Source organism: Ambystoma mexicanum, chromosome 4p, assembly GCF_040938575.1.
Source record: "Ambystoma mexicanum isolate Mex_15411 chromosome 4p, UKY_AmexF1_1, whole genome shotgun sequence".
In the NCBI taxonomy this organism is placed as follows: domain Eukaryota; kingdom Metazoa; phylum Chordata; class Amphibia; order Caudata; family Ambystomatidae; genus Ambystoma; species Ambystoma mexicanum.
This window is the reverse complement of record NC_090927.1, coordinates 968,711,615-968,731,761: the sequence shown is the minus strand read 5'-3', so window position 1 is coordinate 968,731,761 and position 20,147 is coordinate 968,711,615. Positions and strand designations below refer to the sequence as shown.

At 47.6% G+C, this 20,147-nt stretch overlaps 1 protein-coding gene across 1 annotated transcript in view; it reads left to right on the top strand.

Moving 5' to 3' along the window:
* LOC138453561 (coiled-coil domain-containing protein 162-like) overlaps window positions 1–20,147 on the top strand; it is a 377,757-nt gene that overhangs the window by 336,303 nt on the left and 21,307 nt on the right. The window contains exon 14 of the mRNA XM_069606542.1: window positions 19,890–20,032. Within this exon, the coding sequence (XP_069462643.1) occupies window positions 19,890–20,032 (143 nt within the window). The remainder of the gene's footprint in view (window positions 1–19,889; window positions 20,033–20,147) is intronic.

Sequence of the window (20,147 nt, the reverse complement as noted above, 5' to 3'; positions counted from 1 at the left end):
ACAGAGTATGCCAACTGATGGAGAACCCGTGCCCGTGTTCCCCACAGGTGCCGCTGGTTGCCTTGGCTAGGGGAGACAACCAGCTCAGGATGATAACCAGAACCTATTGGCAATCGGTTGGGCTGGCCACATTGGGAGACATATGGCAAGAAGGGGCTATTAAAGAATTCGAAGACCTGGGAGAAGAGACAGGCTTGCATGGAGGCCAATATGTCACGTATCTTAGGCTAGTGCAGACTATTCGCAAAACCTGGCCGGAGACTGTACTGGCGGAAGAACCAGACGCTCTAATGGGAACAATATATGACATATCGGAGGGAGGGCACGAGATCTCTAGACTATATGAGATGGTGATGAACCGGGTGGGAAAGGATTTGACTGATCTGAGGCTGGACTGGGAAGCGGAGGTGGGGGCACAGTTGACCGATGGAATGTGCGAACGGGCCATAGGATACCACAAGAAAGTGTCCAGAAATGCTAGATTGCAGCAGATTCAGTTATACATAACGCATAGAGCCTATATGACCCAGAAGAGAATATCTAAGTTTGCAAATGCAGGAAGACAAGCATGCCCGAAATGCGATGAGGAAGACGCTGATATGACAATCATGTTCTGGTCTTGCCCAGTGATTGAAGCTTTTTGGGGGGAAGTGGCACGGAAACTAGCGGATAAAGGGGTCCCGCTCAACATAGATACGGCCTGGGCCTGCCTGTTGACAGGGTTTCCCAGACCACGGAACACTAAACACCTTGGGAAACTGAGGGACCTGGCATATGTGCTTGCTAAAAGAAGGATAGCCATGGGCTGGAAGCAATGCCACAAGCCACGGGTAGAGGTATGGTGGCGGGACTTGCAAAAATGGGCGGAGGCTGAAACGGTGGTGTGGCAGGAGGCATGTAGCAATTGCGGGGAGGAAGATGTAGGCAACCTGATGGCTTGGAGAATGTTAATAACAGGACTGTTTGGCACAGTAGTGGATCCTGCAGCTTCGGGAGGAAGTGATACCCAGCCACATGCAGCGGATACAGAACCGGAAAGGCAAATAAGCTCTTGAGAGGGGGGGGGATTTGGGGAGCAGTAATGAGTGTTAATTGATATTCACGAGTTTATTGTAAATAATGCTGCAAGTTTGGTTTGTATTGTTTACTTTTCAAAATAAAAAATTAAAAAAAAAAAAAAATCTATAGAAACCGCAAGCACTGGCATTCCATCAACATCCAGGTAGTATGTGATGCCAAGGGAATCATCACCTCAGTATATGCCAACTATCCAGGGTCCACCCACGACAGCTTCATTTACAGAATGTCAACCCTAAACCGGGACATGGAAGCTGGGCGGCATGGCGATGCATGGCTGCTTGGAGAGTATAAATGCCACTGCACATGCATGCATGTCAGATACAGAGCAATGTCACTACCCCACTAATGATATCCATCACCACCTCCCCAGGGGACAGTGCCTACCCTCTGAGCACCCACATGATGACGCCAATTCGGAACCCCATCACGCCTCCCGAGGTAAGATACAACACAGCCCATATTGCAACCCGGGGGCATAGTGGAGCGCACATTCGGAGTGCTCAAGTCACGCTTTCCTCCCTTGACCGTTCTGGCGGGCAGCTGTTATACGCTCCCCCAGTAGTGTGCAGGATCATAGTGGCAGCATGTGTCCTGCACAATGTTGCAACATGCCAGGGCCTGGCTGTGGACATGGTGGTGCCCCCACATCCCCAACCACATGCACGCCCGCTGCGCATGGGAGGGGAAAGGGCACGGGGTGAGGCAGCCTGTACGCAGCTGGTGGCTAATTACTTCACATAGAAATCACACCCCTGTGGAGTGCACACAGCCCTGGCACATACCATCTGACAATCAATGATGCCTCAATCAGACAATGATGATGAATGAAGGGACAGTCAACTGTCACAACCATAGCAGCCTGAAATTGTTCACCTGAAAGTGTTACAATGTGTGCATCCCTACCTACACACACACCACCAATGCAGTGTCATCAAAAGAGACACTTCTATGCAGCAAAAATGAATACCCACTTGCAAAATACAACATGAGAACAGGGGGGTGGGGGAGGCCACCCAGGAGGTCTGAGGACAGGGTGCACACCAAAACCCACCTGTGTGGATTCTGCAGAAAAAAAACACCTCCATGGGCTCATGGCCTGCACGGCTACCCTATTGTGGTTGAGAATCGCTGCAGTCGCTCTCCCCACCCTCTGCAGCTGCATCAGGAGGTGGTGGCACTATGGGAGGCAGCCCACGCAAAGCCCTAGTCTGGTCCTCAATGGCAGCAAGCATGCGGGTGTGGAAGGTCTGGTTCTGGAGGATAATCGTGCGGAGGTCCCCATGCAACAACTCATGCCCGGACCACCTCCCGAGTTGCCTGCATCTCAGCTGAGAGCGTACATGTGAGACGCCCCAGCTGCTGTTATGTCCTCGTGTCAGTTGAAGCCTCAAGCTCAACAAGAGTCACCCTGAGGTGACAGAGTTCCACCCTCAGGGCTTCCTTGTGGCCCTGGGACTCAATAGAAATGGCTTCCCGCAGAGTCTCCAGTGCCGCTCCATCAGCCTTTCTTGGGGGACAATGGAAGTGGCCACCCTATCCATGGCCTGAGCCATCATCTCAGCTGATGCTGCCTGTTGGTTTGCCATACCGTATATGGATTACTCCCATGCGGTATTGCCAGGTGGCGTACGGCCACCGCGTCGGCGGGCACCACACCTGCCTGGGGCAAGGCGAACTGCGCCTTGCTGTGCCGGCACTGCCTGAGGCTGCAGGACTGCATTCCCCTCTGATCTGCTGGCCCAGGAACAGGATCAGATGTTGAGGAGTGTGACCCTGCATCCGTAACCACCAAAGGCGGACCTACCAACACTGACATCCCCATTGAGGGTTCTACCCCTGGTGCAGGTGGGTTGGACAGAACAGAATCCCTCCCAGAAACACTTACCTGCGACCGCACATAGGTCTCATCATCTGAATCAACACCTGAATAGAGCTTGGGGGAGGTGCACCCAGAGTCACTCCTGAGAGAATGGTCTGCAGCAAGTGTGGGTTCTCACCCACCACCACACCACGTCCCTCACTGGTGCCCGGTCGGCCCTCAGACCCCTCCTGGGTCTGCACCATCTCCACAACCTCAGCAGTATCAAGTGCGTCATCCCCTGCAAAGACATGAAAGAAAAGAAATGGGAACAGGCATTAGCACCATGGCACACAATTAGGGCTGAGAAGCAACATAACCAGTACTTCATTGACAAATGTCCCACATGACTATAACCCTCCCATGCATGCACCGTCACTGCGTATGAAGGGGAGGCAAATGGCACACATTGATGACGCCAAGATGGAAGATCAACACATTTGCTGCATGCTGGCTAGCAATGCCATCACACATTGGCCTGTGATTGGCATGTCCAATACACATACATGACACATGCCATCACACAGATGGCATGTACCATAGCCATGTCACACATGTGACAATAGGACTGAGAAATGCCTAGTGAAAGTGGTGGAATGCAAACAATCAGCCTGAATGAACACAGAAAAATATGCAACAATGTTGTGGCAAGATGACACTTCAAGGGCAACTGGCGTGATGTTGGGCTAAATGTCTACTGTTGCCAGAAGGGATACTGCAATACCCAAATCCTGGTGCGTAGAATGTATTGGATGAAGCACATGGGTGACCCAAACCACTCAGGCACACACACCCTCACCTGGCACTCAATCAGAAGCCCTCACACACACACCATGCACATGGATGACACACACATGCATGTGCACTCACCGGACAATGCCTCGTAATCTGGCAGGTCTCCCACGCCTTGGATCTGTTCCTCTGTGATGTAGGTCCCAGCAACATACTCATCTGGAGTGAGTTCAATGTCCTCTGCTGGAGACCCACCTCCAGTCACTAGAGTAGCGGCGTGACTTGAGGCCAGCTTTTTCTTTGCCCTGCGCTTCAGGTCATTCCAGCGCTTGTAGCAATCATTAGCTGTGCGCCTCACGATTCCAAGGGCACTTATGATGTCCGCGATCGTCTGCCAGTGTGCCTGACGTTGAGCAGGTGTCGTCTTGCACCCTGCAGTAATCAACATTTCCCGGTCATGTGCGGACACATACTCCACAAGTGCATCACGTTCGGCCTCACTGAAGCTAGGCTTCCTCGAGGTGCCGGACTGTGTAGCCATGTCTGGGGCATCAGCCTGTACTGGACGAGCACTCTTCCTCTTCTGCTTGGAAGGTGGTGGGGATCCTGAGTGTCCTACGCCGCTCTGGACACTAGGGGCAGGAGCCCCGGTGGACTGTGTACTAGGAGTGTGGGAATGAACACTGAGCATGGGACTTGGTGCAGGCATTAGCTGAAGTGGGATGTAGTCAGGGGGAACGTCAGCAGGATGGACTGGGACCGACACTGTCCTGGCTGGGTGAGTGAGAGCTAGAGTGGATGGAGCCGTAGCTGCCCCTGCAGCCTCCACACCCTGCCTACTTGGGGCAGCAGATGACATAGCTGCCCCTGATCCACGTGGCCTGGTGACACCAACGTGCACCGCCACACGTGGCCTAGACCTGCTGACCTGGAAGTCAGCCTGGGAGTCACCCTGTGCCAGGTCTGGTGCCACAATGGGCTGGTCCAACAAGGGCTGAGCAGGGATGGTGTCAGCCACGTTACCCTCAACCAGGGGGGAGGGAGGGCATGTGTGTCCCTGACTGGTCCTCCACACATGGGGGGCTAGGGGCACCCTGCAAGTCCCGGCCACGTCCCCTACCGTATCCACCATGCCCACCTCTTGAGGCTCGGCCACCTTTGCCACCCTTACCGCGTGCTCGCCTCCCAACCATGGCACTGATGTTGTTGTGCGTATGGGAGTTGTAGTAAACTATTGTTCTGGGCAATTGGGGGTCAAAGGGGTAAGGTACTAGATGGAATTCGTACCCCAGTGCTCTAGCAAGGCTGTATGTGACCCCTGGGGAAAGATGACGGGTCACGCAATGCACAGGCACCCCAAAAAAGGGAGATAACGTGCACGCAACCCCTCCTAGACCACGTGCATGGTAAAATAAACCTGCACTACGCTGTGGCACCCAGAAACACAAAAATGAACGTATGCGTGTCACACGCAGCCTAGAATGGCCTCTGAAGGGGTACGCGACACACGGGGCAAGCATAGATGTTAAATACATGCGCGACTCACCGTCTGCCTGGAAAAATAGCGTGAAAAAGAGGCGCGTGTGTGCGCTGGCAACACCCCCGCCAAAAGAAGAATTGTAAGCTCTCTGAGGAGACAGGACAACAGAAGAAGTGTACGCTGTTTGAGGAAACAGGCCCAGAAAAAAGACAAAAATAGAAAAAGCTGTCAGAGGTAACAGGGAGTACGAACTTGAAACGCTGTGAAGTAAATCGCGTGTGAACCGACAAGAAGTACAGATTTCACCCACTCACTCTCCACGAAAAGCACGTACAAGGAAATGGCGTCCTACATGTGCCTTTTAAACATGCCCACGCGTCCAGCGTCACTTCCGCGTGTACGCGCTAAGGCCCTATCCTCCAATTACATGAGCTGACACTCTGACCTGCAGTCATTGGACGTGTGACATGCACCCGTGTACAGGGTAACGCCCGCGCACGCACGTCACAGACGTGCATACACGCTGAGGCCCTTTCCAACAATTACACACTTTGACACTCGGACGTGCTTATTTTTTCCACACGCCATGGAAAACGCCCGTGCGTGTAACGTAATTGGCGCGCCTACACGCTGGGGGCCTTTGGGCCAATTAATTTGCGTACGTGTGCTGACGCGCTTACGCACTGAGGGCCTTTCCTCGAATTACACGCAGACGTGCTGGATTTCCACGTGCCAAATCACTCTGTATCAAGCTGGCCACGCGTAAGCACACGGAAGACCATGCTCCTGCCCAGAAGGCCGAATCACTGCCCCCCAGAGCCCCAAGCATGCTCCCACCTTCCATCTGCTGCTGCCTGGTGCCCACGTGCCCTGCCATTTGCTGCCTGCACATCAGCCAGGGGTGCTGTTGCTGTGACCACCCCTGCTGGAACCAAAGACTCCCGACTGGGATTCCATCGCTCCACAGCCCCAGGACCCAGTTGCCCACCTACTCCTGCCTCTGGGGTTGCCATGTCGTGCACTACACCATCTGGCACCACTGGCAACCCCCAGCCAGAGAGGCAGAGGGGCACCAGCTTCACTGCCACCGAAGTTGGTGTCCTGGTGGAGCTAGTCCTGGGGCAGTATGATGCCCTCTTCGGAAGTTTGCGCGCCGACAAGGAAGGACGGACTCAGATCTGGACGGACATCGTGACTGCCATCAACGCGGAGGGGGTGGCAGTCCGACAATTCCATCATGTCAAGAAGCGCTGGGAGGACTTCAGGTCCAGGACCCTGAACAAGGCCCGGCGCCTCTTGAAGGCAGCGCATGCTAAGGGGTGCCGGGTCCACTTGTCGGATGATCAGATGAGGGTCCTGGAACGCATATCCCCAGTGCTCCACGTCCAGGTCCTTCAGAGGCAGACCCGTCTGGAGTCGAGCGGTAAGTGTACATGCATACTGATTGTAAGCTGTGCGTGCGTTGGTGTGCCAGTAGTGTGCAGGTTGCACATGTGGTTTTATGGGGCCAAGTATGGGGGTGTGTGTACAGGGCCGTGAGGCTAACACATGCGAGGGCTCTCATGTGTGAGACATGGATGGTGCTTGTGTGTGTAGGCTTGCATGCCAAATGCAGATGTGTGTGCACACATGTTTGAATGAATGTGTATGTAAGTAGGCATGGTCGTGATGTCACACATGGATGTTGGTTTCAGCTGCATCTATCTGCACCTTGTAGATGTGCACGTGTGTGTATTTGACAAGGGTGCAACAGTGATGCAACATGGATGCATGTGACACCGGGATGTGGAAGACTGATTGGCAGATGTGACATGGATGCCGATCTCAACACTGCGACAGTTGGCGGAGGTGTACACATGCATGCAAGTGTGGTGGTGTGTGTGCATGTGTACATGCTACAGCACCTGCATGTAGCATACTCATTTGCCATTAAAAATGCCATGCCATACTAAGAAAACGTGTCCAACAAGTAATAACACTTACGTTTGCTTTATCGTAGGTGCCCAGTAAAAATGCCATGCCACAGTAACAATGGTTAGACTGGCTGCATCAAAATACCAATCTATCCACGTAATAACACTTGACATACTTGATTTATCATAAATGCCCTGTAAAAAATGGCATGCCAAAGTAAGAAACGGCTAGACTAGATGCAATAAAATGCCAGTCTAGTCACGTTATAACACTTAACATGCTTGCTTTATTGTATTCTTTTTTTTAAAAACCTTTAAGTTGCACAGTAGACACCATAAAACATTTGTACAGTTTATTGTATTGTTTTCTATTGTTTTTTTGTACCGCACACTAGGCAGACTAAACTGCATTTCGGACGTAATCTTAAAAGTTAGACATAACACAGATAAATATAGATAGATGTATGCAGAGTATTGGAAAAAGTGGGTTTTTAATGCTTTACGAAACATCAAAAGGGAGGAGATATTTCTTCATTCCTGTGGCACCAAGTTCCATAATTTGGGTCGATAGACAGAGAACCGCCTTTCCCCTATTTGATATTAGCGAGATGATAGTATTTTAACCAGTCTTTTATCCTCGAATCTGAGGGTTCACGTGGGCTGGTAAAGAGAGATCCTGTTTGCAAGATAAGAGGGGCTAGACCATTTACACATTTATATATTAGGGAAAGGACTTTAAAATCAGTTTGTTAGCTCACTGCCAGCCAGTGCAATGACATTTGATAATTCACCACCGGGATAGTCTTTGAAACCCTGAAGATCGTTCTGACAGCTGCATTTTGGGCTACTTGTTGTCATTGAATCTGATACTTAGGAATGCCTATTATGGTGGCATTAACATAGTCCAACTTAGAATTCACCAAAGAACCAACCACTACTGGCACATCTGTGGGAGCCAAATATGGAAGGGCTGGTCGCAATATTCGAAGGGTGTAATAAATAGATTGCACCATGGTGTTAATTTGAGAGTTACACCCCAGATCGGACTGCCAGTAGCAGCCAAGATGTTTAACCTTGGAAGCAATGACAGATGGTAAACCAAACAGGTGGGGCGGTGAGGGTACTGCCTCTGGTTTGTTTATTACATTTTTTTTAGCCTAACAATATGATTTCAGTTTTAGTAGGATTAATATTAACAATATTTATTTGTATCAGTCATTTATGACTTTTACAAAAAATAAATTACTTAACGATTTCAATCATATACAATCAATTTCATATATATTTATATATATATACAACAGTATAATAATTACACGACATATCACAACACAATACAATATCACAATATATACAAATTATAACGTATATGTGCAGACATATACTTATTGACCTGATATCAAACTTATAGCAGTCAATTAAGCGCTAAATTAATACATGCACATTGAACCTCGACTCCAACACTCCGTGTGTTCTCATTCTGCTCGATCTCTCTTCTGCCTTTGACACTGTCAACCATGCCATCCTGCTCAACCGTCTCCGTGATGACCTGGGTATCACTGGTCAGGCTCTGGCGTGGCTGACCTCTTTCCTTTCAAATCGACCCTCCCAGGTCCAACTTGGGTCCTTCCTCTCTGACATCTTTTTCTCCACCTGTGGTGTTCCCCAGGGATCTAATCTCTCTCCCTGGCTGTTCAACCAGTATCTGGCACTACTTGCCCACCGCATCGCCGCTCTCTGCCCCTACTTTCAGTGCTATGCGGACGACACCCAGCTCATTTTCAGGCTAACCTCGGCCTCCTCCTTTCCTTCCCTCATCTCTGACTGTCTGTCTGCCATCCAGGAATGGTGTGCCGCCAATGACATCTGCCTTAATGCTAGTAAGACTGAGATTCTACTCATCGGCACACCCACTCCCTCCTTCCCTGTAGCTCTCTGGCCATCCTCGCTTGGCCCTCCTCCTGCTCCTACCTGCAAGGCAAAAAACCTCGGGGTCATCTTCGACTCCACACTCTCCTTCTCTCCTCATATATCTGACGTCTCTAAGAAGTCACACTACCAGCTGCACCTCCTCAGAGGTATTCTTCCCTTCCTCTCCTTCCCCCAGAAACTCACTGTCTCCTGAGCCCTGGTTCTCTCGAAGCTGGACTACTGTATCAGCCTCTATCTTAATCTGCCTGCCTCCACTCTCCGCCCCCTGCAACTCATCCAGAACAGAACTGCGAGACTTGTCCTTGGCCTCAAGCCCAGGGACCGTATCTCTCCAGGACTGAAATCTCTACACTGGCTCCCAGTGGCTGCGAGGATTAAGTTCAAAACCCTCTGCATTGTCCACAAGGCCTTCTGGGGCCTGGGGCCTAAATACCTTCAACTCGCTCTTCCTAAATATCTTCCTTCCCGAGCCCTTCGCTCATCCATCTCCAACTCCCTCAGGGTCAGCCGCTTCTCGAAGCAACGAGTCGGGGGTCGATCTCTCGCCGTGGCAGGGGCCTCCCTCTGGAACAGCCTTCCTGCCTCCCTGAAACTTGAGGAGAACCATCTCCGGTTCCGGAAGCACCTCAAAACCTTCCTCTTTGCTTCTGCTTTCTCTCTCCCTCTCCCCTGCTAAAGTCTCGACTGAATCTGCACCGAATCTGCAACTGGGCCACTCTCACCGACCTCGGTCCTGGTCCCAGCCACTCTCCTCTTGCACTGCCTCCCTGGCAACCCCTGCACTGAGGGACTGTCTCTGTATCCCTACAGCCCCCCCTTTCCCAGCACTTGTCTGCACTTACCTTGCACTTGCCAACAGCTGGCCCTATTTATTTACTTATTCTACTTACTTGTACTGCACTTCCCCCTTCCCCTTGCACTTTTCCCTTCCCCCTACCCCTGCACTTGCGCGGTCTGAATGTCACCTGGCCTAGTAGGATCGTTGTCTGTCTTCCCCTTGTTCCCCCCCCTGCCTCGTTGCGCCTTGAAACACTTGTGTATAGGCGCGTTACAAATGCCATATCATATCATATCATACATATGTACATGTACTCCCAATTACACTTATACACACATACATTCTTGCTTTCACATACACACATTTACTCCCCTTAAAAGGAAGAAAAGGAAAATTCACCAAATAATACAATAGCACAATATTACAACATTCACCTAAAACAGTACAATTCCATCCACTTACTTAAAAGCTTTTAAGTACTTTTCAATTATAAGCCATAGACGATAAAGTGCAATCTGTAGCGAAGTTGATGGGGAATTCAAGCAATAGCACCAAATCTCCTTGGACCAGATAGTTTCATAGTTATGTACATAGCCCTCATATATGTACATATATGAGGATCCCAAACTCTTACATTCTGTAAATGGATGTTTAACTGTTTCATCGATATGTGTCATTTTACAGATTCTACAAGATCTTTGATCTAGAGGCAATTCATTTTAATTGAGGAACGAGAACCGACAACAGAGGCAGCTGATTAATGTGAAGGCTCAGTATTAATGATCAAATTGCCGGATTGGGGCTATGGATATATATAGCTGGGCACATAGAAAATGATGCACAACATGCGATATATATTTATAGCTCTTACGTTTACTTATATGGTTGTAGTTGTTATTCCAATCCCATAAGTTGAATTTCCTTTTAAAGGATTCTTTAAGTATCTCCAGTTCGGTTTTTCCAGTCCCTCTTTATCTGTTCAAACAATGCAAGATTTAAGTCCTGGAATTCACTGCCTCTGTTAGCAGGTTTTCCGTCACTAACAGCACCCATAACTTTCAAAAGCAGGCACTTTGGGGTAGCTTTTGATTTAATCAATAGCTCCCAACTTTTCTTAGCACCTGACCACCCAGAGAAGCCAACCCCAATTCAAATCTAAGATGTTCCATCGGAATGGAGGGCCCAGGTTTCAACATTGTTCTCCAAAATCTACCTTCAAGGCGGTTTAGCTAGACTACATTATCCATGGTCCAGGCCTCTAATCCAGAAAGAATGGTGGGGAAAAAACATTGTTGGTACAGTTTGAAAATTCCCTCTATCGAGTATCCTGGTGTCTGGTTTGCGAATCTATTGTAAAGTGAGGTTAGCTGTTTGTCTTTTCTGGTTTTTGGCTGCTTAATATAGCTACAATCAGCCGATGTATTAACCTCTAGACCTAGGTACGGGTATTGAGTTACATAATTTATGGGTCCTTGAGGTGTAGTGAGAACAGCTCTATTTATCTTCCTGTTTGTGACCAACATCATCTTGGTCTTTTCCATATTAACCGATAGCTCATTTTGGTCAGCGTAATTAAACAGTACATAAAGCATGGATTTCATCCCCGTATAGGTGTTTTAGTATTACCAGGCCATCTGCATATAATAAGCTAGAGACACTGGTAACACCGATCTTGGGTGAACAATTTGAGAAGTTTGATAACTGCTCGGGCAGATCAGCCAGGTATAAATTGAACAGCAGGGGAGCCAGCACACAACTTTGCTTGACTCTCCTGGGAAACTGTATAGATGGAGTTATCTGCCCCTCATTGCTCAAGTGAACACTTGCAGTCGTAATACTGTGTAGCAATTTAACAACAGATAATAGCCACCCAGGGCAGCCTAAGATTTTTAAAAAATTCCATAGCAATGACCGGTTTACTTGGTGGAAGGCTGCCCTGGATTGCATGTACGTAATATATAGACCAGGGCCTTCTTTTATTCTTGCCCGCGTATGAGATGATCTATTAGTCTAATTTTATGTATCGTGGACGAGCCTGGGCAGAAGCCTGTTTGACAAAAGGGCAGGATATTCTTTGTCTCTAGCCAGACTTGCAGCTCTTTTAACACCACAGTAGCAAAAAAGTTTCCTGTTATGTCTAACATTGACAGCAATCTGTAATTTTCGGGAAGGGATCTACTCACTTATTTGTATACTGGTATCATTACAGATTGCTGCCAAGTTACCAGAATTTGGTGACCTCTCCTCCCCTATCAAACAGCGTAGCCAAGGTAAGGGCCCAACCACCTGGGTCGTTCTTAAGGGCTGTATTTGCTAGCCCATTAGGGCATGGTGCCCTTGAATTTTTGAGTGTAATAATTAATTCCCTCAACGTTTCAGGCTTAATATCTAAAGGCCAACACACACTCAATACAGGATCAAAGTTTAAAGAACCTTCAGCACTTTTGCCTCCACGATCTTTATCCACGTTTCCTCGCCTATTAGATTGATCAGCTATTTTTCCTTGCAGCCTTTAGCCAACATAAGAATTTGCCAGATAGTGGAAGCATTTTTACCTGGAAGAGCACCAATGCCATTCAGCAGTCTTTAGAGAAAATCACCAATTTCTTACCCAGATTCTATATACAGACTTTACTTTACGTATTTGTGTCTCACGTTCTACTAGAAGGCATCTTAGAGTTTTATGGTGACAAATCTCTTTCCGCATCTTCCTCTTAGAATCACGGATCATAATATCAAATGGTTTTACATACTTTTTATCAGTAGCCAGATGCTTATGTCCCCGAAGTATTGCAGTCGTTGTTACTACTAGTCTAGTCAACCATTCCTCAATTTCATCGGCATTGAATGGTCTGAATGTTACTCCACAAAGGTAATTTGGATCATAGATAGCTTGCGTTACTTTATGAATGTTAGCTTTAGTCCACTATATCTGGTTTCCAGTGTGTTTACATATAATCTCTCCTGTACCCAGTAGCATAGGTTGATTAAGGGGCAAAGTCATTGTTAGTCTCAATGCTAGACAGAATTTCCGGTGGGGGGTTATTAACTCTTTCACCGTTTTGTCTTCTTTTTGGATTAGATTTTACAATTGCCTCCGTCTCTTTATGTACCAAACATGAAGGGATTTTTGGCAGAATTTTCTGTTGTTGGGAGTTTGTTGCTTCAGCTATGTTAGAAATGTGCACAGAGTCATTGGTCCTCATTATGACCCTGCCGGTCCGGATTCAAGGGTGCCGGTAAGCTTACTGGCACTGTTGTTTCCAGACCGGCATATTACAGGTCTGCCTGCCAGAGCTGCCGTGCCCAACAGGTCTGACCCTGCCGGGCACAGCAGCCACGGTAGTCAGACTGGACACGGAAGCATTGGCACCGTTAGCAACAGCGCCCGTGCTTCTGTGTCCCCATTTCCATAGTGTGCTATGGGACTCTACGGGAATGGGGACTTACAATTTGCCAGCGCCTGACATTCTGGGCCACCAGGGTTGTAATCTCCCAGTGGCACTGGGAAGTCAGGTGCTGGTAAATATTTATGGGTCCAGCAGCAACCCGCCGGTAGCACCGTCACGGTTACCGCCGGACCCGTAATGAGGCCCATTGTCTTTGACCATCCAGCGCAGCTTCACCTCACTGATGATGCCCAACAAGGCTGAAACACGTGTATGGGGTTGCTGTGGTACTCTTGTTCAGAGGAGAATTGCCTAGCATTTCGGTGCTAGACTGCCCCTGGGCAGGACAAAGACTGATATTCGGGGAAATGTCTTCTCTGTGAAAAGAACAGTGAGCTAAAGACTTGGTTGAGACTCTCCCAGGGGCCATCCACCCAAGAACAAGTCAATGGGCTGTGTTCGTGCTGGTAGAGAGTTTCCCAGACCCCCCCTTGTTTTGCATACATTAACTTTGGGTCTAACCCTAAGTTACCAGGGCGATCCAGACGTGGACCCCTTGCTCACTGTTCTTAGAGAGGCACAGCTTCACCTCACTGATGATGCCCAACAAGGCTGAAACACGTGTATGGGGTTGCTGTGGTACTCTTGTTCAGAGGAGAATTGCCTAGCATTTCGGTGCTAGACTGCCCCTGGGCAGGACAAAGACTGATATGCGGGGAAATGTCTTCTCTGTGAAAAGAACAGTGAGCTAAAGACTTGGTTGAGACTCTCCCAGGGGCCATCCACCCAAGAACAAGTCAATGGGCTGTGTTCATGCTGGTAGAGAGTTTCCCAGACCCCCCCCCTTGTTTTTCATAAATTAACTTTGGGTCTAACCCTAAGTTACCAGGGTGATCCAGACGTGGACCCCTTGCTCACTGTTCTTAGAGAGGCGCACCTTCACCTCACTGATGATGCCCAACAAGGCTGAAACACGTGTATGGGGTTGCTGTGGTACTCTTGTTCAGAGGAGAATTGCCTAGCATTTCGGTGCAGGACTGCCCCTGGGCAGGACAAAGACTGATATGCGGGGAAATTTCTTCTCTGCGAAAAGAACAGTGAGCTAAAGACTGGGTTGAGACTCTCCCATGGGCCATCCACCCAAGAACAAGTCAATGGGCTGTGTTCGTGCTGGTAGAGAGTTTCCCAGACCCCCCCTTGTTTTGCATAAATTAACTTTGGGTCTAACCCTAAGTTACCAGGGCGATCCAGACGTGGACCCCTTGCTCACTGTTCTTAGAGAGGCGCACCTTCACCTCACTGATGATGCCCAACAAGGCTGAAACACGTGTATGGGGTTGCTGTGGTACTCTTGTTCAGAGGAGAATTGCCTAGCATTTCGGCGCTGGACTGCCCCTGGGCAGGACAAAGACTGATATGCGGGGAAATTTCTTCTCTGCGAAAAGAACAGTGAGCTAAAGACTGGGTTGAGACTCTCCCAGGGGCCATCCACCCAAGAACAAGTCAATGGGCTGTGTTCGTGCTGGTAGAGAGTTTCCCAGACCCCCCCTTGTTTTGCATAAATTAACTTTGGGTCTAACCCTAAGTTACCAGGGCGATCCAGACGTGGACCCCTTGCTCACAGTGCTTAGAGAGGCGCAGCTTCACCTACTGATGATGTCCAACAAGGCTGAAACACGTGTATGGGGTTGCTGTGGTACTCTTGTTCAGAGGAGAATTGCCTAGCATTTCGGTGCTGGACTGCCCCTGGGCAGGACAAAGAGGGATATGCGGGACATTTCTTCTCTGTGAAAAGAACAGTGAGCTAAAGACTTGGTTGAGACTCTCCCAGGGGCCATCCACCCAAGAACAAGTCAATGGGCTGTGTTCGTGCTGGTAGAGAGTTTCCCAGACCGCCCATTGTTTTGCAGCTTGTTAATATATCTGCGTTTCGCTGTTGTCTTTTTTTCCACGTTAATCTCTCCTTTTTTGTTTCTTAGATTTTATATAAAAGGACAAGACTATGGTTAAATTGAGGGTCTCTATTTCGTAAATAGCCCCAGGAAGTAGCACAGCTGGCAGAGTTTCTACTGCTAAACATTCTGCGTGCTTTGCATGGCGGCTCTCCCTACAAGTTTAAAGCTTAGTAGGTGAGCAGGGTGATGCTTCAGACAGATCTTCCACCACACTGGAGGCGCACTTTTGATTTCCATCGTTCACAGTACTGCTAGTAGCCTCTTCAGGGCTTCCTTGTATTTTTCCCTTGTTTCCTACCCATGTTTTGCTCATGCAGATTTGTTAAATAGAGTATAGCGTCACCCTATTGTTTTAGATCTTTGTGGATCCGACCATGACATTTTTAATACGATCTTTACAGCTAATTCTAGCTCTCCGTTGTTTAAATTAGGTAAGAAGCTAGCTTTGCTGGCATTCATAATGTCTGCCATAATTGTAGCATGACTTATTTCCTCTTGGGCTTCATCTTAAATGTCAGGAAATAAGTATGGGGTGACAGACATATGCTGGCTAGGTTTGGTTATTCTTTGAGAAGACTGCGACTTTACACTTTGCTCTGAAAACTGTAACAAAGGTCCAAGAGCAAATTATTGTCTATGCTAAGCATAGATCTGTTGGAAGAGCAATTTATGTTTTCCAGCTCGTTTGCCTATGTGTCTCCTTGAGGCAAAACTATAGCTGCTTGTTTGTATTTTGTCTTAAATTCTTTCGTTTTTTTTATTTTTACCCTGGATTAGATACGCAGTAATTGTCCCACAGGTCAGTCTTCCCATTAGGACAGGCTTATTGCCTTCAGTTTTGGTAATAGGAGTCATCTGTGTGCCCGTATCTAAAGCATGGACTTGCTTGGATTGTTCTTTTATGCCCGTCTTCTTATAGGGCTTAGCTTTGCTTTCCTCAAGTTGTAAGCCTTAGTGCAGTTGATTGTTTTCGCTGGTATTTTGAGAGAGTACAGAGTACTGTCCTGCACCGAGTATTTAGGCCCACAGCAGTAATCAGCTCCCGAACCACAACAATAGAATTGTTTTTATAAGAAGGTGGGTCGAGTCTTACTGTGCTTAGGGAGGCAGAGTTTTAACAGCCACTGAGCAGAGTTCAGACCACGATGTGGAACTAGGAACAAAAAACCTCTATCAGCATCAGGGTCTCCTCTGGTCACAACAGTCGAGCAACGGACCACAAAAGACCACTTAGTAATCACTTGTTACCCACGCGGCGCTCCACGCTATGAAAAAGGTTGTAACCTCACAACAATAGAGTCTCTGTTGGTAGCTCCTCCTTCCACACAGCAGGCACAAAGAAAAGACTGGAAAATGTCAATAGCGCCACCCACGACAGACCACTTGGTAACCACTTGTGGGATTGAGTTGCAATCTATTCAGTGTCATCCATTGTGCAATCTCAGCTACACAGTAAATAACGTTACGTAATGGTGCCAGCTGGTTTGTAATCCGCATGTATAGCTGAGAGTTGTCTGCGTACAAGTGCTAGGACAGATTAAACGTTGAAAGAATCTTCAGCAAGGAATGTATACAAATATTTAAAAGGATTGGGGACAAAGAGGATCCCTGAGGTTTACGCAGGAGACCTGTGATTCGGTGGATATAGAATTTCCCGACTTAACACTTTGATGGCGATCTGTCAGGAAGGAGCAAAACCATCACTATTAGATACTCCTGCCACATTAGCAAGTCTAGATAATACAATATTGAAGTCTACGGTGTCAAACGTGGCAGAGAGGTCAAGCATAATCAAAATGTTAGGGCTCCTTCATCTGCATTTTTCATAATATCATCCCACACCGCAGTCAGTGCTGTCCCGGTTCCATGCATTGGTCGAAACCCAGATTGCTAGGTATACAAAATGTTATATTCCTATAACTAGGCCTGTAACTGCGAGGCCACTACTCTTTCCAATACCCTAGCCGGCCACGGAAGATCCACAACTGGCCAGCAATTTTGCAACATTCCGGGGCAAGGGATGTTTTTTTGATAAAGCTGTCAGTACGGCTTTTTTAGTGTTGACGGGATAAACCCTTCATTAAGGGAAAATAACGAAACGCTGTAACAAAATCAATCAGGCATTCAGCATTGTTCCTGGCTATATATTCCAGGAACCAGAATGATCATAATTGTCAAGTGCACATTCCATGCCAGAGCAAGACAACGTAACCAGACTGGCTGCAGCAATGCAGTCCAGTCTAGCCACGTAACAACACTTATCATGATGCAAATATGATAAGTGCCTCTGGCATGATTTTATGTTTACTTTAACATTGATGACCTGTAAAAAAAATATATCTGCCTCCCCCGCATCCCCAAATTATTTTCAGGGGGAGCCCCAAATCAGAGGCCTGCTCACCATGCTAGTGGGTGGGCCTCCTGATTTATTCTCAAATCAAAGGCCCGCTCTCCAGCATGGGGAGTGCCACTCACCATGCCGTGAGCAGGCATTTGTTTTAATGAATCCAAGCAGACACCCGCACACCGGTCACCAGCAACACGGCGAACGCTGCTCACTGTGCCGGTTAGCAGGCTTTTGATTTGGGGGCACCCCCGCTCACCCAAATCAGAGAACGGATTTGGGGTGTGGCGGAAGAGGGTGCTTTTTTCACGCATTCATACACATACACTCACGCATGCATACACATGATTCCCTTTCTCATTAACACATGCACACAGGAGCGTAGCCTGGAGGACGCTCCGCCAGCTCAGTATGTGCAGGGAGGCACACGAGCTCCCCCTCCCACAATCAGAGCTACAGTACCCCAGCCTGCATTCCCAAGGGTTCATGCACAGCTGGGGAAGCAAACGCCCCTGCCTTGCATGGCCCTTGGACATGTAAGCAGGTGAACGAAAGAACGAACAGACAAGATGCCAGCTTCTTGCAGCTGAGAGAGCACTCCGTGTTTTTACTGTGCTGGGTTGGCTGCGCCTTGTTCAGAATGGGTGGGTCGATGTCCCTTGCCTATCATGGACGAGCCCTCCCCCCCCCTTACCCTCCAGATGATAGTTGCCCATTTATAATTCTAGATATTACATACAGTACAGCATACTTCGGGTATACATTAGTGGCCTTCTTCAGCCCATACATAGATCATTTAAATAATCGTATTATTTTGTAGATCAATAACACATTAATTAAAATACAAGCTAGACATTCGATTCACTTTAGATACAAAAAACAATTGTGCTAAAGGTCCCATTCAAATGTGTTCATCAGTTCATTAGCAGTTCAAAAAGCTTAATAGAACAACTATACAGAGACACATCACATTTTGCAAATGGCACAGAAGAAAAGAATCAAAGTGCAAGTGCCTAAGGGAGGAGGTCATAGGACAACATAGAATCGGATGTTTCAATGTTTCTAACACCGCTGTATTAGAACAGGTTCGGCAAGAGCGTGCAGAATACGCCAAAGGCAGGGCCTTTGCAATCTAAGGTCAGTAATTGATTCATTTTGAACCTCATATAGATTCTTCCTGCCCTGTGACATGGAAATAAATAGACATAGCGAGGAAGTTGATTTCTTTTTCTTATGAGCCCAGCATACTCTTTACACATTTTATAGGTGCCCAGTTGTTCAATAGTCGCCTGCCAGTCTGTTTCATATACGTTTGTTTTTTATTTAGGTTTTCAATGGGTTGTGTAACAATACCTGTGGATTTCAGTCCATTTTCTGTAAGGTGAAGTGAGAGTTTGATTAGGCACCGCTGAACAGAAATTAATTCTTTATATGCGTTGGATGATTCAACTATTGTAATTGGTTATTTGGTCCTGCAGCCAGAACAAACTCCACTTGCACAGTGCAGACCAAAGTATGTTAGGGGATTTTGTCTGGGTTGAAGGTAACATGGACACCTTAGGAGAAGCTATGTCTCTGTCAAATAAACACGTCTTCTTTGTGTATATATGTGTATGCTTTTGTGAAAGATTCATTTTACAAGTATGAAGAAATGAAATACATTAAATATATAGATATAAACTTTAAGTGATATACTCACACAGGTCCTTCCCGACACCTGGGTCATTCGACCGAGACAAAATCCCCTAATTTTATGTAAGGTGCCACACATTTTATCTTTGAATCTGTATATAGCGGGGACGTTGAGTGTCTTAAACAGGTCACCTAGGTCTATGTACAAGGTATTACAAGGGGGTAAAAGCATTTTCGAGTAGATTCTCAATTGCTTCCCCGATGGACTCCAAGATGATTAACCAGAATTCGTGGGCATTTCCTAAAGTGCTCCTGTGCAAATGTTTGTGAAGCAAGTTTGCATGTTGGCAATTTTAAACACAACAATATATAGCGATTTGTCAGGAATTATGAGGATTGCAACACAAATCTCCAAGTTCCAAGATAAGCCGCTTAACCATTAGACCAGCATAGGAGCTGTGGGCCTTCTGTTTCTCCACCTGTTCGAAGGAAGGGAATTTTGCTCTAGTTTCAATGGACTGACTTTGCAGTAAAAAGTGGAGTTAGGTACAGTACCACTTTTACTACTACTAGTACTACTGTTTTGTCAGTAAAAAAAATGGAGCTGAGTACAGTGGGTATCTTGCACATTACACATTAAGCCTAAAACCCACTGCCAATGGAAATATATGTCTCAGTATGGAGTAATTCATTTTCGGCTGTATAGTGGTCTTGTTTGCACTCATTGTAAAGTTGCTTGCACATGTTCAGCATATGTGAGCCTAGTTACCATTGACCATGATTTTAATTGTTGCAGGCTCGGCCTTGTGGCCTGCTTTCCCGGCTCATTCCACTCCAAGCGTATTACGGGAGTACGCGCAATACTCATCACCATCAGAACTGAGAGGGAGCGCAGTGATGGAAGGTGGAACAGAAGGAAGGATACAAAGGCCAAAAACGGTACGAAGCTCTGCTGCAGCGTAACACGCATGAAACACTAGAATGCACAGATGTTGATGACGGAGGGGAATGGAGGCATGGCTCAGATACATCGGGGAGTCCTTTTCCGTTTTTA